The 24,132-nt window shown below is 42.1% G+C and overlaps 2 protein-coding genes across 4 annotated transcripts in view; one reads left to right on the top strand and one right to left on the bottom strand.

Annotated features, from left to right (window-relative positions):
* The window catches only part of mymk (myomaker, myoblast fusion factor), a 96,663-nt gene extending 87,122 nt beyond the window's left edge, over positions 1 to 9,541 (bottom strand). For all 3 annotated transcript variants that reach the window (XR_015760769.1, XR_015760770.1, XM_043719750.2), the window contains exons 1-3: positions 9,439 to 9,541; positions 9,225 to 9,359; positions 8,819 to 8,933 (exon numbers count right to left, since the gene is read on the bottom strand). Coding sequence is in view for 1 of the 3 variants with exons in the window: in XM_043719750.2 (XP_043575685.1) it covers positions 8,819 to 8,933; positions 9,225 to 9,359 (250 nt within the window). In the remaining 2 variants the exon portion in view is untranslated. The remainder of the gene's footprint in view (positions 1 to 8,818; positions 8,934 to 9,224; positions 9,360 to 9,438) is intronic.
* An 8,047-nt stretch (positions 9,542 to 17,588) lies between these two features.
* The window catches only part of adamtsl2 (ADAMTS like 2), a 241,285-nt gene continuing 234,741 nt past the window's right edge, over positions 17,589 to 24,132 (top strand). The window contains exons 1-2 of the mRNA XM_087998112.1: positions 17,589 to 17,647; positions 20,762 to 20,879. Coding sequence (XP_087854238.1) covers positions 17,604 to 17,647; positions 20,762 to 20,879 — 162 coding nt within the window. The 5' untranslated portion in view covers positions 17,589 to 17,603. The remainder of the gene's footprint in view (positions 17,648 to 20,761; positions 20,880 to 24,132) is intronic.

Genomic DNA, 24,132 nt, shown 5'->3' with positions numbered 1-24,132 from the left:
TTTACTTGAGGAATTTTGATAAGGTCCCACATAAGAAGTTAGCACGTTAAATTAGAGTGAATGCTGAGGAAGTTTCACTTGACCTGAAACATTAACTCTGATTTCTCTCCACAGATGCTGCCAGTTCTGCTGATCTTTTCCAACAATTGCTATTGTTGTTTCTGATTTACAGCATCCGCAGTACTTTCAGTTTTTAAAAATAAAATGCATGTGATTGGATGTTGTGTGCTGACATAGAAAGAGAACTGGTTGGCAGACAGGAAACAAAGGGTAGGAATAAACGTGTCCTTTTCAGAATGGCAGGCAGTGATTAGTGGTGTCCACAGAGATCAGTGCTTGGATTCCAGCTATTCACAACTTATATTAATGATCTAGATGAGGGAACTAAATGTAATATCTCCAAGTTTGAAGATGACACAAAGCTGGTTTGGAGGGTGACCTGTCAGGAGGATGCAGAGATGTTTCATGTGATTTGGACAAGTTGAGTGAGTGAGAAAATGCATGGCAGATGTAGAACAATTTGGATAAATGTGAAGTTATCCACTTTGCTAAGAGAAATAAGTAGGCAGGTTATTATCTTAATGGCTAGATTGGGAAAAGGAGAGGAAATCTGGGTGTCCTTGTACACCAATCACTAAAAGTAACCTTGCATCTGTTGCTGGTAGTAAAGAAGGTAATGGTAGGTTGGCCTTCATAATGAAAGGATTTGAGTACAGGTTCTGGGACGTCTTGCTACAATTGTATAGGGCCTTGGGGAGGCCACACCTGGTATATTGTATACAGTTTTAGTCTATTTGTCTGAGAAAGGATATTCTGGTTATGGATGGAGTGTAACAAAGGTTTACCAAACTAATTTGAGGGATTGCAGGACTGACAAATTAAGAGAAACTTGAACAGTTAGGACTGTAATCACTGGAGTTTAGAATGATGTGGAGGTGCAGTGTTGAACATGAGTAGACATGGTCAAAAATCATACAGCACCAGCTTATAGTCCAACAGATTTATTTGAAATCACAAGCTTTTGGAACACTGCCCCTTCATCAGGTGAAGTGAAGAGAGCACTCAGGCACAGACTTCATAATCAGTGAGATCAAAAGATCATATAAATGGTGTAATTGGAGTGTCATCAGGCCAAATGATAGATCTCTGCAGGTGATCAAGAGTGTCAGACTATGTGAGTAAAGTGGAGTTTGGAAGAATGAGGAGACGGTCTTGTAGAAACCTCTAAATATTTAACAGGATTAGACAGGGTAAACATAGGAAAGATGTTTCTGATGATAGGGGAGCCCAGAACCAGGGGTCACAATTTAAAGATATGAGCTAGCCCATTTAGGACTAAGATGAGGAGACATTTCTTCACCCAGATTGTGGCAAGCCTGTGGAATTCTCTGCATCAGAAAGTGTTTGCGGCCAAAATGTTGAATGTTTCAAAAAGGAATTAGAAATAGTCTTAGGTCTAAAGGGTTCAAAAGGTATGAGGAGAATGCGGGAACAGGATATTGAGTTGAATAATCAGTCGTGATCACGTTGAATGGCTGAGCAGGCTTGAATGGCTGAATGATTTGCTCCTATTTTCTATGTTTGTTCTATAAGTGACAACTTTGATAGTTTCTTGCTGACTAAATGTCAATCAGTTTCAATGATAAGACATGAGTATAGTGAAAAGTATATAGAGAAACAGTATAAAGTAAAGGATACAATTTTAAAGATGGTTCAGAAGCCAAGGGACTCCAATGATTATAGAAGGTAGCAGGACAGATTGAGAACTTATTTAAAAAAGCTTATGAGATTCTGTATTCTATAAAGGAGGGCACAGAATACAAAGGAAGGCTGTGAAGGCATTAGAGAGGGTGCAGAAAAGATTCACAAGCATGTTTCTAGGGATGAGCAACTTCATTTACATAGATAGATTGGAGATACTGGGACTGTTATCCTAGGAGAAGTTGAGAGGAGAATTAATAGAGATATTGAAAATCATGAAGAGTAGATAAAATTGTTTCCATTGGTGGTAGGGTTAAGAAGCAGAGACAACAGATTTCAGGTAATGTGTAGTTTGCAGATGACACAAAACCAGTAGTAGACAGAGGACACTAAAAGTCTGCAGAGGGATATAGATAGGTTAAGTGAATGGGCAAGGGTATGACAAATGGAGTACAATGTTGGTAAATGTGAGGTGATCCATTTTGGTAGGAATAACAACAAAATGGACTTTTATTTAAATAGTAAAAAATTGCAGCATGCTACTCTGCAGAGGGACCTGGATGTCCATGTGCATGAATCACAAAAAGTTGCTTTGCAGGTGCAGCAGATAATTAAGAAGGCAAATAGTATATTGTCCTTCATTGCTAGAGTGATGGAATTTAAAAATAGGAAGGTTATGCCGCAGCTGTATAGGATGCTGGTGAGGCCACACTTGGAGTACAATGTACAATTTCGATCTCTTTACTCAAGAAAGGATGTAATAGCACTAGAGGGGGTGCAGAGGAGGTTCAGTAGGTTGATTCCAGGATTGAGAGGGTTGGCTTATAAGGAAAGATTGAGTAGACTGGGACTATGCTCATTGGAACTTAGAAGAATGAGGGGGGATCTTATAGAAACATATAAAATTATGAATGGAATAGATAGAAGAAGGGTGTTTGTTTCCACTGGTGGGTGAAACTAGAACTAGGGGCATAGCCTCAAAATAAGGGGGAGCAGATTTAGGACTGAGTTGAGAAGGAACTTCGTCACCCAAAGGGTTGTGAATCTGTGGAATTCCCTGCCCACTGAATCAGTTGAGGCTGCCTTATTGAAAGTTTTAAGGCAAAGATAGATAGATCTTTGAACAGTAAAGGAATTAAGGGTTATGGCAAGCAGGCAGGTGAGTGGAGCTGAGGCCATGAAAAGATCAGCCATATCTTATTGAATGGGGGAGGAGGTTCAATGGGCTAGATGGCCTACTCTTGCTCCTATTTCTTATATTCTTACATAATTGGCAAAAGAAACGATTGAAACATGAGGAAATTCTCTTTTTTGCAGTGAGTAATTTGGATCTGGAAGGCACTGTCTGACAGTGCAGTGGACTTTTCTTGGGTGAATCAAGACATTCAAGAGGTGACTGGATTATTAACTGAAAAGGAGGAATGTGCATGGCTACAGGTTGAAGGCAGGAAATTGGCCCTGGATGAACTGCTACTTCAGAGTCAGCAAAGATATTAACAGTCATTTACTATACTGTCACCACTCTATGATCCAGTGCCTCTCATAGCTGTCAGATGTCTAAAATGTTAAATATAAGCATAAACTTGAACAACTTGAAATACTCAGTAGTCAACTTCAAAATTAAACATTTGGGGACATGTCTAGTGACACTGTAACAATATTATGGAAATAAACATTGAGAAACATTCACTATATGCCAATGCCTGTCCACCACCTACAAGGCACAAGTCAGGAGTGTGAAGAAATATTTTCCACTTATCTGACTTTGTGCAGTTTCAACAGCACTGAAGATGCTCATGAAAGGAAAACAGGCCACTTGATTGGCACCCTATCCACAACCTTCTGAATTTGCTCCCTCTATCACCAACACATAGTGACAGAAATTATAGAAGCCCTTCAGTGTGGAAACAGGCCATTCAGCCCATCAAGTCCACCAGACACATCCATACCCTGTCCCTTAGCCCAGCATTTCCTGCATATAATCCACCTAGCCTACACATCCCTGGATACTGCGGGCAATTCACCTACTTTTTGGAGTATGAGAGGAAATCAGAGCACCCGGAGGAAACCCACGTAGACACAGGGAGAATGTGCAAACTACACAATCACCTGAGGATGGAAATGAACCTGGGTCCCTGGTGATGCAGCAATGCTAACCACTGATCTACTGTGCCACCTCAATAATCATCAGAGTGACTGAATTCTCCCATTTCTCTGAATCAGTCACATCTGTTCACATGATGCCAAATTTCAGTGGGTTGCCTCTGACATAACCTCCTTTGCCCTCACCCAAGAATTCCACCTCCCTGCAAATTCTGATGCTCAGGGCCTTCAGCTGTAACTGACGCATTTCCTATAGTTCTGCGCTCACCCCTTTCCCTCTTTCCCAGATCAGTTTGTTCATTAATACTGCAGTATGCACAATATTTGCATATTTAAATGAAAACAAAGAACTGCAGAGGCTGCAGATCTGAAACAAAAACTGTTCTGAAGAAGAATCCCCAGATTTGAAATGTTATCGCTGCTTTCTTCCTACAGATGCTACCAGACCCGCTGAGTCTCACCAGCAAAGTCTACTTGCATATCTAATTTATTGTTTATAACATGCACAAAATATTCCTGCAGTTTTGATTTCGATATACAATTCTCATCAGTATGTACTTCTCCCTGCGGTTTCTAAGATCCAGCCAAACTGTTTCTGTGTAATCTGAACAATGTGTGCTGTAGCAAGATTAACAATAGATGTGGCAAGATGTTTCATGAGGCCTAACTTGATATTAAAATAATCTCACTAGCTCTTGTTCATTCTTCTCAATGGGAATGGTGAGATTCTGACTGGGTGTCCCCTTACACTGGCGGAGTGGAGAAGGACAATAATCTCCCTACAATGTTGTATATTCCTCCAGATGGCTGAGACTGCTCTAACCTGGCAAGCGGCAACTTTAGAGCTGGCTGGGATGGTCTGGTGTCATGGCCTCCTCTCCTGGTCCTGGGGCAAGCAGACTTCCTGCTTTTGAACCTTCTCAGCTAGGAGGACCTCCATGCCCATGTCCACAGCCAGGTTTGGGGAGGATAGCAATCTCCCCCCTGCCTGCCACGTGCAAGCTCAATATCAGAGGCTGTGCAAGGTGGCACTGCATGGACTGTGCTTGTCCAGGTGCACTATGGCCTTTCAAAGATGGCACTGGTTCCTGGGATGCTGGTTATTCTTGCTGTGAGGTTGAAATACTAATTAATGTGGTGAGTTTGGTGAAATCCAGTCAGCCCCATGGTGGAAATGCCTCCCCAAACTCGACTCAACAGGCACTTTGCATTCAAAGATGACAAGACTAAATCAATACCTTGATCATTTGATTTCATACATAATGGATAACGTTTCATGAAGCACCATCACCATCCCTGGGTACATCTAACCCACCGGCAGGATAGACCCACCAGTGATGATGGCACTGTGGTATACAGTCCAGTTATCTTGGAAATCCCCGACATTGGTTCCAGAACCTGAGAAATCTCATGGTAACAGGTCAAAAATGGTCAAAGACATAACCTGATGATGGACATCTATTGCCCTCCAGACCATCCCTTGGTGATAATTCAGTTCCCCTCAATGTTGAAAACAAATTGGAGGTAGCACTGAGGGTGACAAGAACATAGAACGTACGCTGGGTGTGGTACTTCAATGTCCATCACCAAGAGTGTCTCCACAGGCCTATCACTGACTGAGAAGGGTGAGACTTCAAATACACAGCAGCCAGGCATTCCTGAAAAAGGGCTTATGCCTGAAATGTCGACTCTCCTACTCCTCAGATACTGCCTCATTCTCTGTGTTTTTCCAACACCACGCGTTTTGAGACTGTGGGAAGTGATGAGCGAACCAACAAGCAGGAAACATTCTCACTAAACTACTTGTCACTTTCGCACAGATGTATCTGTCCCTAACAGTATCTGTAGGAGCACCCAGCACACAATACTGGCAGAGCTAAAGTCTCAGCCTCATATTAAAGATACCACACACTGTGTTATGTGACACCACCTCATGCAAAGCAGGACAAATTTCTAAAGGACTGAGCAAATCGAAACTGGGTATTCATGAGGCAATGTGGGCCATCAGCAGCTGCAGCATCAATGGCCTTCCTTCCATCATAAAATCAGAAGTGGGCTCGTCACTGATAATTCCAATATGTTCAGCATCATTCACAACTACACCTATATTGAAGCAGTCTATTCAGCCCATCAAGAGTTTTAAACAGGAACAGAAGGAGGCCATTCAGTCATATGGGCCTGTTACTCAGCAATTGGAACAGATATTTTAATCTCTCATGCCTGTTACGCAGGAAATGGAAGGGAGTATTCAGTCTTTCAAAGCTGTTGGGGGCGGCTTGGTGGGTCAGTGGTTAGCACTGTAGCCTCACAGCATCAGGGATCCGGTACAATCCAGCCTCGGGCGACTGTCTGTGTGGAGTTTGCACATTCTCTCCGTGTCTGCGTGGGTTTCCTCTGGGTTCCCCGATTTCCTCCCACAATCCAAAGATGTGCAGGCTAGGTGAATTGGCCATGCTGATTTGCTCAGAATGTTCTGGGATGTGTAGGTTAGGTACATTAATCAGGGGTAAATGTAGAGTAATGGCTTTGGGTGGGATACTCTTTGGAGGGTCAGTGTGGACTTGTTGGGCCAAAGTGCCTGTTTCCACACATTAATTCTATGATTTTATGCTACACAGGAATACAGGGAGGCCTGTTACTGAACTGAAAGCAGGGATAAATGAGTCTTTATCAGTTTAAGAGAAAATACTGATTGCACTAACACAATGACCAGTACTGGATCCTTAACTAATTGCAACCTATACCAACAACTTAGATAAAGTACAAATGCATTCTAACCAAATATGTCAATAATGCTAAGATAGGCAGGAAACTAAGTTATCAAGTGGATGTATCAAGGAACTGTAATTGGATAAGCAATGGACAACAATTTGGCAGATGGAATTTAAAGTGCTTAACTGTGGTTCTATGAATATTTAAGGAAGAATAAATGCAGTATATTACTGAAATGGAGAGAGATTACAGGATTTAGTAATACTGGAGAGTTCACTCTGACCCGTTCAGACATCAGAAGAGTTGCTCCATCTCCCTGATGTTCTCAGTGTCCCCATTGCTCTCAGTATACATGGGATATTTTGATGTGGTGAAGGGGAGGATGTTTTGAGCCATTTATCGAGGGTACGGTCTTTATCCAAGAGGCCATCCTTTCTTTCTACATGGAGACGCGAAGACAATGGGAATGGCAGACTGCTTCTGAATGAAGAGGCTGTGGCTTCTGCCAGGACAGTGGGTATTCACCAATGATAACCAAAAGAGAAAATGCTAGAAAATCTCAGCAGTCTGGCAGCGTCTGTAAGGAGAGAAAAGAGCTGACGTTCCGAATCTAGCTGAGCCTTTAGATTCCAGCATCCGCAGTAATTTGCTTTTACACCATCATGATAAACTGTACATGGTCCCACTGCAAAACTAATGGAGTGAGAGATTGGAGAGTCCAAACCCAAGAATGAGAACATAAAATAAAGGCATTGCAAGATCAGCTGAAATTTTCAGTTATATCATGTTGGGAGAAAGTGAGGACTGCAGATGCTGGAGATCAGAGTTCAGATTAGGCAGCATGAGGGCTTATGCCCAAAACATCAATCCTCTTCATCAGGGCTTATGCCCAAAACATCAATTCTCCTGCCAGTCAGATGCTGCCTGAGCTGCTGTGCTTTTCTAGCACCACATTCTTGATGGTGATATCACATTCTCAATCCACCTCACATAACCAGCCTAGACACTATAAATCCACAGAAGATATCTGTTCAGCACGGAGAACTGCATAAACCAGGCTAGTGTATCGCTCAATACAACACGACAATCCATCCAGAGTGGAACATTGTGCAAGCCACTTCACAGCACTGGTCTGTAAACCCAAACTAGATATCTGTCCAGTGTGGGGAGCTGTGCAGACCACACCAGGGCATTGATCTGTAGGACTGAAACGGTAATCCACCCAGCTTGGAGAGATGCACAGACCACAGCAGAACATTGTTCTAGAAACCTGAATTAGATTAAAGGTCCGGCATGGGGAGCTGTGCAGACCAAACTATTGAAATTATTCAGTAACATTGAGTTAGATGGCTGGCCATGACAAGGGGTGCTGTGAGTGTGAAAATCACTGCCAGAGATGGCAGGGGAATCAGTTTAAATACCAACAAATGGGAGGGGTTTGGAATCAGATAACATCTAGAAGATAAAATGTAGCAACTCTCCAAGGATCTTCCAACAACTCCTTCCAAACCTGTGACTTCTACAACCTTGAAGGATAAAGACAGCAGATGCACAGGAACTCAACCAACTGAAAGCTCCCCTCTAAGTGACACACCACCCTGATGTGGAAATATATTGCTGTTGCTTCAGTGTCACTGTGTTGAAATCCTGGAACTCCCTTTTTAATAGCATAATAGGTGCATCAACAACACACTGACTGCAGTGATCCAAAAAGGCAGCTTTTCACCACTTTCTCAAAGGCATTTAGGGGTGGGCAATAAATGCTGGCTCAATTAGTTACACCCACATCCCATTGAATTAAAGTAACTCCCTCTGAAACATTCACCATGGTAGACAGACTTTTGTCACAGAACATTTATCATAGCTACCCACAGATTCCCTCAGGAATATTCCCAATATGTACTCACAGACTTCCATATGTTTATCATGCCCACACACACAGTCCTCAGGAACATTCACCATATCTGAATGTGAACTCAGGCTCACTTTTAGAAACATTCATTAGATATATACTCAGATTCCAGAAGGAACATTTGCCACATTTACACTCAAACCCCCTGTAAAGAAAGATTATTACACCCATGTTCAAATATCTGTTTCTGACTGCTGGGTTAGGATTTTCTTGTTTCAATGTTTGTTCCATTTTGAGCTACAGGAAATAGTGGAATAAGATCACTGTTGGTCATAGCTGTGTGATTAATTCTATGATTCTCCTGAGGCTCTGCTGTAATTAACACATCAAGAAGTTTACTTTCATCATCTGAGCTTCAATAAGAGAAAACTGGATTAAACTGTTTCTCACCTATTAAAGTGACCCACATGGATAGGGCAGTGCCATAAACACTGAAATACTGCAGTATGTCATGACGCATGATACACAAAACTGTCAGGCCAGGCCCTTCACAAGCATGAAAAAACTAGAAGAAAGAAAAATGTTTTAATCAACTACACATGAAAATAAATAGAATGAAGTAGCTAAATCTTCTTAGGGGAGGATAGATCATTTTCATAAAACAAAAGGAGATCTTCAGAAGAATCAGCAGAGATAGAGTAAGTACTTGCCTCGTCTCACCACCGCTGTTTGTTTTCATGCCAGGTAAAAGGAATAGGGTAATCTGTTGGTACTACGCGGCTTATGGTGGTAGATGGTTGCAGTCATTTGTGATAGCCTGACAAGTAAATATAGATTGTCAAAAATATCCTCTTACCGCTATGAAAAACATTGTGAAGAAGTATATCATGGCTTCCATGTGGAATCTCCGCTTGGCTGCAATGGCGATGGCAGGAAGGAAGATCAGGCTGCTGAGGGTTGGAAGAAAAAGTTTGGCAATTGCAGCTCCCATCTAAATGTCCCAAGAAAAACAGGAATTAAGAATAAGTATACTTCACAAAATTGATTCAGACCTTTGAACTAAAACATACCGTATCCTGTTAGTTGCTGAATGTTGTAAGACAGCTGCTGAGTGGACTTTAAAGTTTAAAAGTCCAGTATCCAGCCCTTTCCAACACGTCACTGAAACCCAACAGCTGCGGATTCTCCAGGCCCTTTGGGAAATGGACTAGAGAAGAAGCAAATATCAAAACATTTGCTATTGTTTCTAATCCTTGAACAACTGCTAAATCCATGTGATAATTCAACCTCTAAACTGTCACAGATTTTAAGAATGATCCTAGAATTATGTGAGACAGAAAGTTGTTTGGTCATTGCACCTGTGACAGGTCTTTGTAGAACTATCCAATTAATCCAGCTCACTAGATCCTCATAAACTTTGTGTATGAGAGAGTATATCCTGAGTGAGAAAGCCAATGGGAATGTGTGTTTCTGGGAATTCGGAGAACGGTTGGGAATGAACTGATAAATCTTATTTTTTTCTAAAGTTCAGCAGTCTAGTTAAAAGATTATTAAGGTAGCTGACTCAACTAACTGAGAGGCAGTTAACAGTCAATCGTCAGAAACCTGAATAGGGCCTTAATATATGTTGATTACTATTGAAGCTTAACTTATGTGAGTCATCTCAGCTCATTCTATTTTTATGAAAGGAACTGATAGATGGCCATTATCAGTCAGGAGTGAGCAACTGTCTGGAAATTTGGAACACAGTGGGAATTTAGTACAAAGGAAAGAGGTGCTTTTGGCATTTTTGGGGTTTATAGTTTGTAAAGATTGTATTCTATTGTAATGAGGATCAGGGAGTAAGGGCCCTACATTTGTTGGTATTATTTTATATTAAGCATCTTCCAAAAGATTTAATTTAAAAGGGGTAAATCAAGCTGGGAACATTTCCAGCACCTGGGGCCAGTATGTGTATAGGTAGTAACTGGAGCTGCAGCTCCTGAAAACCTGGGTTTCAGAGCTGGATCAGAGGGGCTAGGGATGGTGGAGCCTCCACAAAGCAGAAAGTGTCATGAATAATTCATATGGAGAGGTGATCATATGACAGGCTAAGACTCCACAGGCAGGAAGGGATCAGGTGACCACCATGCAAAACAAGAGGATTAGGAGGGCTGTGTAGAAGTGTCCTGTGGCTATTCCCCAGCAAAACAGTTATACCACTTGTGAGGGGAATGGGCTCTCGGGGAAAGCAACAGCATCCAAACTTGTTGTACCACCGTTGGCTTAACTGCATAGGGGGTGAGTAAAAACTGTGGAAATACAATCTGTAAAAGCTACAACATCTTAGTTATACTTATAAATACAACCTCTGTTGCAAAGGCTCTTACACTTAAGGCAGATAAACTTTGAGCATATGTGGGAACATGAGACTGGGACATCATAGCTATTACAAAAACATGGTTGATGGATGGACAGGACTGCTACCTCAATGTTCTGGAGTTTAGATGCTTTAGGAAGGATAGAAAGGGAGGCAAGAGAGGAAGGGAAATGGTGTTTTCCTTTGGTGTGGAAAACATTACTGCTGTACTTAGAGCAACAGTTTCTAAGGGATCATCCAGTTAAACTTTATGTGTGGAACTCAAAAATAAGGGGATAGTTACATTGATGGAATTGTACTATAGGTCCCCCAGTTGTCAGCAGGAAACTGAGGAGCAATTTTGTTGTGAGATCTCAGATATATGTAAGAAATATAGGGTTGTAATAGTAGGGGATTTTAAGTTTCCAAACATAGACTGGTACTGCCATCGTGTTAACTGTTTGGATGGTGAGGAATTTGTTAAATGTGTTCATGAAATTTTTCTTTATCAATTGTACCTACTAGAGAAGGAGCAAAACATGATCTTCTATTGGGAAATAAGGCAGGGAAAGTGACTGAAGTGTTAATGGGGGAGCACTTCGGGACCCCAGTGATCATAATTCTATTAGTTTTAAAATAGTAATGGAAAAGGGTATAAAAGTTACAGTTCTTAATTGGAGTAAGGCAAATTTTGATTGTATGAGACAGGAACTTTCAAAATTTGATTTGGAGTAGACAATTTGCAGGTAAAGGGATGACTGACAAGTGGGAGGCTTTCAGAAGTGAGATCATGAGTTCAGAGACATTATGTTCCTGTTAGAGTAAATGGTCAGGCTATAAGAGTAGAGAACAAAGGATAAATATATTGAGCCTCTGCTCAAGAATAAGGAGGCATATGTTAGATATAGACAACTAGGATCAAGTGAATCTCTTTAACAGTGTAAGGGTGTAGAGGCATTCTTAAGATGGAAAACAGAAGGGCAAAGGGGGTTATCAGAACCTTTTTTTTCCAAGGCTAAGGATAATCCAGAGATTCTACAAGTACATTAAGAGCAAATAAGGAGAAAATAGGACTGCTTAAAGATCAACAAGGTTAGCTATGTGGAACAACAGGAGATGGAAGAGATACTAAATGAATATTCCACATCAGTTTTTGCTGTGGAGAAAGATATGGAGGCTAGGGAACTCGGGAAAATAAATATTAACATCTGGGAAAACAGTCCACATTACAGAAGAGGAAGCGCTGGAAATCTTAAAACAAAAAAAGGATAAATCTCTGGGACCTGATCAAATGTATTTCAGAAAGTTGTGGGAAGTTAGGGAAGAAATTTGGGGGCCTCTAGCAAAGATATTAGGGTTGTGGTCTACTGGGGTGACGTGCTGGAAGACCCGGAGGGTGACTAATGTTGCGCCTTAATTTAAGAAAGGCTGTAAAGTGAAGCGAAAGGCTGGGATCTAAAGTCCAGTGAATCTGACATCAGTGGTGGATACGTTGTTGGAAGGAATACTGAGAGATAGGATTTACATGCACTTGGAGAGGCAAGGATTGATTAGTAATAGTCAGCATGACTTTGTGTGTGGTTGAATGTCTTGTAAAGAGGAAGGAGGCTTACATAAGGTTGAGGAAACAAGGTTCAGCCAGAGCGTTGGAGGGATACAGGATAGCCAGAAGGTAGCTGAAGAAAGGGATTAGGAGAGCTAAGAGAGGGCATGAAAAATCTTTGGCGGATAGGATCAAGGATAACCCCAAGGCATTCTATGCGTATGTGAGAAACATGAGAATGACGAGAACGAGGGTAGGTCCAATCAAGGACAGTAGTGGGAGACTGTGTCGGAAGAGATAGGAGAGGTCTTGAATGAGTACTTTTCTTCAGTATTTACAAACGAGAGGGACCGTATTGTTGAAGAGGAGAGTGTGAAACCGGCTGGTAAGCTAGAAGAGATGCTTGTTAGGAAGGAAGATGTGTTGGTCATTTTGAACAACTTGAGGATAGACAAGTCCCCCGGGCCTGATGGGATATATCCTAGGATTATGTGGGAAGCAAGAGAGGAAATTGCAGAGTTGTTGGCAATGATCTTTTCGTCGTCACTGTCAAGGGGGGGGTGGTACCAGGGGACTGGAGAGTGGCGAATGTTGTGCCCCTGTCCAAAAAAGGGAATAGGGATAACCCTGGGAATTACAGGCCAGTTAGTCTTACTTTGGTGGTAGGCAAAGTAATGGAAAGGGTACTGAGGGATAGGATTTATGAGTATCTGGAAAGCCACTGCTTGATTAGGGACAGCCAGCACAGATTTGTGGAGGGTAGGTCTTGCCTTACAAGTCTTATTGAATTCTTTGAGGAGGTGACCAAGCATGTGGATGAGGGTAGAGCAGTGGATGTAGTATACATGGATTTTAGTAAGACATTTGATAAGGTTCCCCATGTAGGCTTATGCGGAAAGTCAAGAGGCATTGGATAGAGGGAAATTTGGCCAGTTGGATAGAAAACTGGCTAACTAGTCGAAGTCAGAGAGTGGTGGTAGATGGTAAATATTCAGCCTGGAGCCCAGTTACAAGTGGAGTTCTGCAGGGATCAGTTCTGGGTCCTCTGCTGTTTGTAATTTTTATTAATGACTTGGAAGAGGGAGTCGAAGGGTGGGTCAGTAAATTTGCAGATGATACGAAGATTGGTGGAGTTGTGGATAGTGATGAGGGCTGCTGTCGGCTGCAAAGGGACTTAGATATGATGCAGAGCTGGGCTGAGGAGTGGCAGATGGAGTTCAACCCTGTCAAGTGTGAGGTTGTCCACTGTGGAAGGACAAATAAGAATGCGGAATACAGGGTTAACGGTAGGGTTCTTAGTAAGGTGGAGGAACAGAGGGATCTTGGGGTCTATGTTCATAGATTTTTGAAAGTTGCCACTCAGGTGGATAGAGCTTGTAAGAAGGCCTATGGTGTATTAGCGTTCATTAGCAGAGGGATTGAATTCAAGAGTCGTGAAGTGATGTTGCAGCTGTACAGGACCTTGGTTAGGCCACATTTGGAGTACTGTGTGCAGTTCTGGTCGCCTCACTTTAGGAAAGGTGTGGAAGCTTTGGAGAGGGTGCAGAGGAGATTTACCAGGATGTTGCCTGGAATGGAGAATAGGTCGTACGAGGGTAGGTTGAGAGTGCTAGGCCCTTTCTCATTGGAACGGCGAAGGATGAGGGGTGACTTGATAGAGGTTTATAAGATGATCAGAGGAATAGATCGAGTAGACAGTCAGAAACTTTTTCCCCAGGTACAACAGAGTGTTACAAGGGGACATAAATTTAAGGTGAAGGGTGGAAGGTATGGGGGGGATGTCAGGGGTAGGTTCTTTACCCAGAGAGTGGTGGGGGCATGGAATGGCTGCCTGTGGGAGTGGCAGAATCAGAATCATTGGCGACCTTTAAGCGGCAGTTGGATAGGTACATGAATGGGTGCTTAAGCTAGGACAAATGTTCGGCACAACATCGTGGGCCGAAAGGCCTGTTCTGTGCTGTATTGTTCTATCTTCTAAATTGTTTTTGATTGATGAAAGCAGAACACTCTATGTTGTCTGCATGGACTTTAGTAAAGTCTTTGACAAGGTTCTGCTTGGTAGATTGATTAGTAAAGTTACATCATGTGGGATTCAGGGATACCTTGCCAATTGGATACAAAATTGGCTTGATTGGCTGTGGCTGTGGAGAGTTGTTTTTTGGACTGGAGGCCTGTGCCCAGAGGTGTTCTGCAGGGATCGGTGCATGTTGCTTGTCATTTTATATAAACAACTTGGTGAGAATTTAGGAGGCATGTAGTGGAAACAGGCCCATCGGCCCAACAAGTCCACACCGACCCGCCGAAGCGCACCCACCCAGACCCATTCCCCTACATTTACCCCTGCACCTAACACTACGGGCAATTAGCGTGGCCAATTCACCTGACCTGCATGTTTTTGGACTGTGGGAGGAAACCGGAGCAACCGGAGGAAACCCCCGCAGACACGGGGAGAATGTGCAAACTCCACACAGTCAGTCGCCTGAGGCGGGAATTGAACCCGGGTCTCTGGCGCTGTGAGGCAGCAGTGCGTGCCACTGTGCATGATTAGTAAGTTTGGGGATGATACCAAAATTGGTGGTAAATTCGACCATGAAGAAGATTATCTAAGATTACAAAGGGATTTGATCAATTAGGCCAACGAGCTGAGGAGTGGCAGATGGAGTTTAATTTGGACAAATGCAAGGTACTGCATTTTGTTAAAAAAACAAACAAAGGCACGATTTATACAGTTAGCGGTTGGGTCCTGTGTGGTATTGTCAAACAGAGACCTAGGGGTTCGGGTACATAGTTCTTTGAAAGTTGCATCACAGGGATACAGGGTGGGTTAAGAAGGCATTTAATACACTTGCCTTCATTGCTCAGACAACTGAGCATAGGAGTTGGGATGTCATGATAAGATTGTACAGGATGTCATTGAGGCCACTTTTGGAGCATTGGACACAGATCTGCTCACCCTGCTATAGGAAGGATATTATTAAATTGGAGCGTGTTCAGAAAAGATTTACTAGGATGTTGCTAGGACTGGAGAGTTTTTTTTATAAGGTGAGGCTGGAGCATAGGAGGCTGAATGGTGACCTTGATTAAGGTTTATAAAATCATGAGCGGCATAGGTTGAATAGCAATGGTCTTTTCCCTAAGGTGTGGGGAAGTTCAAAGCTAGGCAGTGTATTTTTAATATGAGAGGAGAAAGATTTAAAAGGAACCTGAAGGGCAACTTTTTCACACAGAGGGTGGTTCGTATGTGAAATAAACTGCCAGTGGAAGTGGTAGATGCAGGTACAGTTATAACATCTAAAAGAATTTGGATAGGTACATGAATAGGAAATGTTTAGAGGAATATGGGCCAAATGCAGGCAACAAGCAACTAGTTTAGTTTGGGAAATTTGGTCAGCATGGATGAGTTGGACCAAAATGTCGGTTTTGGTGGTATATGACTCTAGGATCCTAAGTTCATCTGTCTTACCTGTCATACTCCTTGCATTAAAACAAATACACCTCAGACCGTCAGTCCTGCCACGTTCAGTAACTTCCCTCTGTCTGTTCTTTCTTTTAGTCTTATTGGCCTTAGTCTCTGAGTCCTCCTTAATTATTTTACATGCTGTCCTATTGCTCTGGTTCCTGACCCTGCTGCACTAGTCTAAATTGCATTCTTTAAGATGTTCAACTGCAGCACTCTATTGTAAGTCACATCCATAATTATGGAAAAGCACAGCAGGTCAGACAGCATCCAAGGAGCAGGAGAATCGACGTTTTGGGCATAAGCTCCAAAAACTCTTATGCTCCTTGGATGCTGTCTGACCTGCTGTGCTTTTCCAGCACCACACTCTCGACTCTGATCTCCCGCATTTGCAGTCCTCACCTTCTCCTAGACAACATCCATAGTCATACAAAGTTGACTTATTATGCTTCAAAGAAAATGGTCTACCTGTGTCACTTTTAATGAGGATCCAAGTTCAGCTGGTTCTTAATTGATCTATTGTTCACTGCATACCTTGGGGAATAGAAATACTGCTTAAGACTAGCAGTTGCCAAACGTAAACCACAGATTTCAGTTTAAAATCAACATTTTGTGGGATATAGGTAAAGTAGTGTTACTTCTGCAAGCATAATTGCTTATGCAAACCTATATCAGTGTATAATGGTTTCAGCAAAGAGCTGAGTTAGCTAAAATGTGCATACAAGAATGAAGACTATGTAAAGGGATACGTTTCTTCTGAGTTAGCTAAAATGTGCATACTAGAATGGAACGTGCCTGGAAACAATGGAAGATGTTACAGACAAATAGATAAGTTGAAAAAGAACATCAAGATATTCCAAGCTCAGCAATCTTCCCTCATGTCAGCACTGAGGCGAGCCAAGTCACTTATAGGGGGAAGGGTCGCCTGCCTTGGAGTAGGGGGAGAAGTAAACAAGGGCAGAGCACAGCTGGGCAGGGGCAGAACATAATAAGGAATATTGATAGGTTTGAAGGCCAATGAAATAAACGGGGAAGTATCGAAAATTAAACTGTATAAATTGTTGAGTAATTTCTGGATCGGTGTGGCTAATTACTAGTCACCCTTCTTGCAAGAACGTTTCAATAAAATTCGCTGCTTCAGAATTTGACTCGGACTGAAATTTATTGTGAGCTCTGTTTCTCACAACTTCTTTTAAGATTCAGTTCTTTGTGAAATTACATTGTTTGTACAAGTCAAAGATTTAGATTCTCTTAGCACGCTCAGTCCTAACTTGAGTAAGTTTGCTGTTGTGGAGAGGCAGAAATTCAAGTATGTGAACTGGAGACACAGGGTCAGTGTTGGAGAGACACAGGGGCAAAGGGTCAAAGACAGAGTTATTAGCAGAGGGTCCGAGACCGACATTGAATGGCATAGGATCTGAGAGTGGGTCAGTGTCAACGAATCAGTGGCAGTCCGAAAGGGGACTGCAAGACAGTCAATCACAGTTGGTCAGTGACAGAGTCACTGTCACGGAGGATTAAAGTATCAGTAACAGAGTTTGTGACAGAGGGTCCGAGCAGTGATTGCATAAATATGCCAAGACGGACATCAAAGATAGAGGCGGGAGATTAAGCACAGTGATAAATGTCTTGGAACCAGGAGATTTCCAGCTCGGTCAATACTAACATTTCGAAGTCCCCGAAAAATATCGCCACAATTTCACGATGGCTCCGTTGACTTGCCAGCAACAGGCCCGCTAACAGACCCATGGCAGTGGCGCCAGGCGGCGGCGACCGTTACTTTTGGCAGTTAATTTTCAAACTTCAGGCACGTGCTCACCAGCAGGTGGCAATGTACGCAGGCGCAGTGTGAGTGACACAAGTTGTGGGGAAGTGGCGCAGCCGCATAGAGGGAGGAATGGCTGGAGGTGGGCCGCGAGTAGAAGGCGGTGGATGCTTCAGGTATAAAAAGCCTGTAAAAGAATCGCTAGAAACTATTCCGAGAACAGTGAGGAAGGAGAAGGAATTATGTTGGGATGTGGCTGAGATAGGTGCTGAGCCGCGAAGAGCTCTTCATTGTCTGGAGATCTGAAGCAGTTGACCACTGACGGTGCAGGCAGGGTCGGGCTCTGGCAGGACACTGGCTTGTATTGGCTTGAGGGGCTCATAGTCGATTCAGCCATCAGCCCGGAAACTGAGTGAAGGTAAATGTTGAAGGAATTGACTGTTGGTTTCTGTGACTTGTCGAAATGATAAACCAGCGTGTTATCTTCAGCAGTGACTCTCCTAGCTTGAGTTTGACAACCCGTTTGTGCAGGCAAAATGCACACTTCTATTTGTGCTCTGTGGGCATTTATGAACCAAATGCACATTTAGGATGTACGACGCAGCATTACAGCATTACAATTTCCTATCATAATCTGATTTAATAATTTAGGGCGCCTCGGGTATCTAGCGTTTTGACTAAGAAATCGAGATTTATAACTGGCTTATCTATGGCTACTCTTGTAAAATAAATGTATATTCCTTGTATATCTTTGAATGGCCGTATTTGACTTGACTAGTATTTGATTCTAGAAATAAAAAGCAATCCGTGCCAAATGGTCCAGTAACATTTAACCACTCGCTGTTAAGCTTCAGTGAGTGCCAACAAGGTGACATCTACATAAAGTGGTCATGTTCCCTAAAATGTATGGATTAATATATTTGTGGGGACAGTGTAATGCAATCTACAGCAAAAAGTATTGGATTGTTACAATGGGATAAGGTAGTGAGTAAAATTCATGGTACTAATGTACAAAAACATTGCAATGCATCAGTATGGGACAATGTAGGTTACTGTTGCAATAAGACAGGGATGGTGCAGCAAGATTAATCTGAATGGGCACTAATGTTTCCTTGGTGCTTTAGATGACAAGAACCCCTATTTGTCATGTGTAAATGTGTATGAACAGAACTGCTGAGAAACTTATACAGAGAAATCTTAATTGAGTAGCCTAAAATGCACATTCTCTGGGTAACACATTAAGTTACTAAATAGCTTTATGCACAAATTGGCATGAGTCGAGGAACACTGCACTAAGAACTGATAAATCAAAGGCACTGCAACATGTGCAAAGTAACTAATTCTTCTGGAATGATATTATTGTATGTTTCTGGTTATGCATTGTGGCCAGAGTTTTATCAGACTGCTACCAAAGACTGGCTGTCATTGTATTATTTCAGGTACAACCTCTGATTTAATAAAGATCTAAGTTATGTTTCTAAATAACAAGCAGTATTCTTGCAGTGACAATATAGTGTATGCTATCATGAGAAGTAAAACTAAGCTGCAACAGCACCAGGGACCCAAGTTCGATTCCAGCCTCTGGCGATTGTCTGCGTGGGGTTTACACATTCTTCCCATGTCTGTGTCGGTTTCCTACGGGTGCGCCGGTTTTGTCCCACAATCCAGATGTGCAGGTTAGGTGAATTGGCTGTGCTGAACTTCCCATAATGTTTAGAGATGTATCAGTTAGGTGTATGAGTCAGGGGTAAATGTAGGGGAATGGGTTTGGGTGGGATACTCTTTGGAGGGCCACTGTGGACTTGTTGGGCCAAAGGGCCTGTTTTCACACAGGATTCTAATTCATTGCAAGCTATATTCTTTGTTCTGGAAATGTTACCAGAAATGGATTGGGACTCCAGGAAGATAAAAGAATTAAGATAAATTAAATAAGTAATTGTTAGGTTTCTTTTGGGAATCTGTCTTGACCCATCTTTGGCATTGGCTGAACGACTTGATCAATCCAGCAAAGCCAGTATTAATTGTCTACTTCTAATTGCCCTTGAGCAGATGATCATGGTTTTCAAAAAGGCATCTCATTTTTATTTGAAGGGTTTAGTTAGCTGAATTGGCTGGTTTGTGATACCAACAAAATGCATTCAATTCCAGTTGAGGTTACCATGAAGGATAACCCTTCTCATTGCCTTGTCTGAGGTATGGTCATTCTCAAGTTGTTGTAGTCCACTGTGGGATGTGGACTTCACTGGCTGGCCAACATTTATTGCCTGTCCCTGGTTGCTACCAGCTTGAACTGATGTGCATCTACGTAGAACTCATGGATTGCAGTGTCGCGGGGGGATGTCCAGGATTTTGACACCGTGACTCTAGCCTTGTGTGATGTAGTGGTAGTCTCCCTACCCACTGATTGGAGGCACAAGTTCAAGTCCCACCTACTCCAGAAATGTGTAATAACATCTCTGAACAGGTTGATTTTAGAAAATTAGGTTACATTTTAAAATATTTTTAAAAATTAAATAACTAGGGGGTGCTTTTAAAATTGGAGTTTGCCATTTTAGGACTAAGTGGAAATTATTTTCCTGAATGGGTTGTGACTTTGGAACTCTTAAGGCTAGTGAGTAATGTTAGGCTGCAGATATTTAAAAAAATCATCTTAGTCTTTATTGTTACATACACAATGAATATTGTGAAAAGTTTATATGTTGCCACTTGCAGCACTACTCAGCTTCAGTTACAAGTTCTTAGATAATAGAGAAGTAGAGTGTCCAGTGTTGCAGAAACAGTTTGGAACAACTGTCTTCCAACCCAGACCACACTGCCACCTCGCCTACAGTCTGTATGGGCACTGGGGCAACACAAGACCAGTAGGTCAGCAAGCCATGTCTGGCAAGGAAATAAAGAATGAGGTTTAAAACCAACCCATCAATTATATTCTCATTAATGGTGAAGCAGCCTTGAGGTATTGAATAGCTTAATTTTTAGATGTAATTTGTATGTTTTGTAATTTTTAAATTATAATTATTCAGCATTTAAATAACACTTTTTTCTGTTGGTACAGGGAATTGATATTTAAATAGAATGTACTTTGTCTGCTAATGCTCTCCACAGTTTCTATTTGTGACAGTGTAGGGTTAGGTAAAGGCCAATAGGGAAAGTAAATACAAAGTATTGTAATGTGGCCTTGAAGTGCTCCTCCAGTTTAATTCTGATCAGTAATTAATCCTATGCAAACTTAATTGATTCTATAATATCTGCCATGTTCTAAGTGATCTTCAATACTTTATTCTTTCCAGTATGAATTTGACAAAATGGAGCTCCAAAGGTACTTTGGGTTGGGATGCAGTTGTCTTCATGCACTATCTGATTGCTGTTGCATTACTTATTGAAAACGTTGCTACTGTGGTGATACATGTGAGTATCAGTGTTTCCCACATTTATGCTTTTGCACTGTATACATTTCTAGTTTAAATCACACCTTTTCTGCTATTTTTTTCATGTAAGTTTTTTTTTGGAGAAAACAGGGAAGATGGATGGTGTAGTGGTATTATGGCTGGTCTATTAATAGTGAGACCCAGGAAACACTTTGGGGACTTGGGTCAAATCCTGGCATGGCAGATGGTGGAATTTGCATTTTAAAAATTAATGGTGAATCATGTAACCATTGTCATTTGACAGGAAACCCCATCTGTTTCACTTTCCTTTTTAGGGAAGGAAATCTGCCATTCTTGCCTGATCTGACCTGCATGTGACTGTAGACCCACAGTGATGTAGTTGACCCATAATAATTGGGAATGGGCAATAAATGCTGGTGTAGACAGTGATACCCACATCCTGTGAATTTTTAAAAAAGCTGCTATATGAAAATGACACATCTGTGATTGCTGCTGACAATTTTGTTGTTCGCCACTAATCTTCTTGGGTGAAATAAGCAGAAAATACTGAAGGAACTCTGCACTTGCAGAGAGAAACAGTTAATGTTTTGAATCCAGATTCCTTATCCTTGACTACACTTCCTCGCACCCTGCTTTCTGTAATAACTCCATTCCATTCTCTCAGTATTTCTCTCCGTTTCAACCACTTTACAATGGAGTGCCTTGGATTTAACCTCCTTTTTTTTTCTTAGCCTCAACCAAGAATTACCCCACTGTGGTTGACAGGGCTCTCCACATTCTTCAAAAGATCATCCAACACCATTTCAACCTCCTCCAGCAAACACATCCCTTTCATTGCATAAAGAAAGGGACATTAGAACTGATGGAGGAATGGACTAATGAGTCCATTCCCCTTGCAGCTCCCCCCACCCCCTAACATCCCCAATGGCAGCTAACCAAGCAATTACTGAGGTGTAACACTTGTTCTTTCACCTCTCCCTCTTCAGTGACCAACGCCTTGAGCCTACCTTCCAAGTAAAGCAAGATTTACATGTCCTTCTTTCAGTCTAATCCACAGTATTTGCTGCTCACAGTACTATCTCCCTTAAATTGACAGGACCAAATACAGACTTCTATTTTGTGGAGTATCTTGGCTCTGACATTCCAGTTGCTTGCCACTTCAATAAACAATCTTGCTCCAGTGCTATTATTTCTGTCCTGGACCTGCTCATGTTCCAACAAAGCTCAACATAAGCTGGAGTAACAATTCTTTTTTTTTTTTGTTTGAGCACTTTACAGCCTTTAGACTTGTATCTTTGACTTGTCTCTTAGCAATAAGAGACATATATAATTTTAATGCCTATTTTGCATCTTTAACCTCCTTTTTATTGTGATCAGTATTACCTTTGTCTTTTGCCCTGGGTACCTTCACAATCTGTTCAACTCACTTTAACAATCCCTCTCCTTCCATCAATAATATTTTTGAAAAAAACAAACTTTCCAGCAGCTTCTAATTCTGAATAGAATATTACAAAATGTGAGCTTAATGTCTCTCAGTAGATGCTTCCAGACCTGTTTCTCCAGCATCTACAGTATTTTGTTTTTGTTAGCTGATCTGTTATTACTGAGAATCTATTGGCTATTTTCTAAAAAATATAGTTGTCTTATTAAATTTCCTATGGGATAGCAATTACTTTTGTAGTGCACAGTAATAATAAATTACCCACAAGTGGGAAGTACCTCCCTGAGACAAAATTGCTAGAATTTGGAATGTGCTGTGAAGTTTAATGTGAAGAACTTGCCAAATTTATTAGTAAGTAAGATGAGAATGGAAATAATACTTATAGGGTATGTCTTAGCTGTATAGCACCATTGTTACTCTCCTCAAAGGTTGAGGCTAAGTGGTGCACTATAAATGTCAGTTATGATTAGATTTTTTTGATTAGATTAGATTGGAAACACGCCCTTCGGCCCAACAAGTCCATACCGCCCGCCGAAGCGCAACCCACCCATACCCCTACATGTACCCTTTCACCTAACATTACGGGCAATGTAGCATGGTCAATTCACCTGACCTGCACATCTTGGAGAAACCAGAGCACCCAGAGGAAACCCGCGCAGACACTGGGAGAACATGCAAACTCCACACAGTCGATCGCCTGAGGCGGGAATTGAACCCAGGTCTCTGGCGCCGTGAGGCAGCAGTGCTAACCACTGTGCCACCATGCTGCCCAAGCTCATATCTTGGGCACAGATCTGCCAAGAGACCTGGAGATGTATAGTATGGTAACAGACCCTTCAGTCCAACTTGTCCATGCTGACCAGATATCCCATTCCAATGTAGTCCCACCTGTCAGCACCTGGCCCATATCCCTCCAAACCCTTCCTATTCATATACCCATCGAAATGCCTCTTAAATGTTGCAATTGTACCAGCCTCCACCACTTCCCTCTGGCAGCTCATTCCATACACGTACCATCCTCTGCATGAAAATGTTGCCCCTTAGGTCTATTAAATCTTTCCCCTCTCACCCTAAAACCAATGCCCTCTAGTTCTGGACTCTTGCTCTTGCTCTCCTGCTGCGCTTTGTCTACCTTATCCATGCCCATCATCACTTTGTAAACCTCTATAAGGTCACCCCTCTGCCTCTGCTCCAGGGAAAACAGCCTCCGCCTTTCCCCATAGCTCAAATCCTCCAACCCTGGCAACATTCTTGTAAATCTTTTCTGAACCTTTTCAAGTTTCACCAACATCCTTCTGATAGGAAGGAGACCAGAATTGCACCCAATATTCCAACAGTGGCCTAACCAATGTCCTGTACAGCTGCAACATGACCTCCCAACTCCTGTACTCAATACTCTGACCAATAAAGGAAAGCATACCAAATGCCTTCACTATCCTATCTACCTGCGACTCTACTTTCAAGGGCTATGAACCTGCACTCCAAGGTCTTTGTTCAGCAACACTGTAGGACCTTAACATTTCAGTGTATAAGTCCTGCTAAGATTTGCTTTCCCAAAATGCAGCACCTCTCTCTTCTGAATTAAATTCCAACTACCACTTCTCGGCCCTTTGACCCATCTGATGAAGATCCTGTTGTAATCTGAGGTAACCTTCGCTGTCCACTACACCTCCAATTTTGGTGTCATCTGCAAACTTACTAACTGTACCTCTTATGCTCTCATCCAAATCATTTATGTAAATGACAAAAAGTAGAGGACATGCACCAATCCTTGTGGCACTCCACTGGTCACAGGCCTCCAGTCTGAAAAACAACCCTCCACCACCACCCT

Source organism: Chiloscyllium plagiosum, unplaced genomic scaffold, assembly GCF_037043375.1.
Source record: "Chiloscyllium plagiosum isolate Xiang-an unplaced genomic scaffold, Cpla_swu_hap1 HiC_scaffold_21, whole genome shotgun sequence".
Lineage (NCBI taxonomy): Eukaryota > Metazoa > Chordata > Chondrichthyes > Orectolobiformes > Hemiscylliidae > Chiloscyllium > Chiloscyllium plagiosum.
This window is presented reverse-complemented; position numbering and strand designations above follow the sequence as displayed.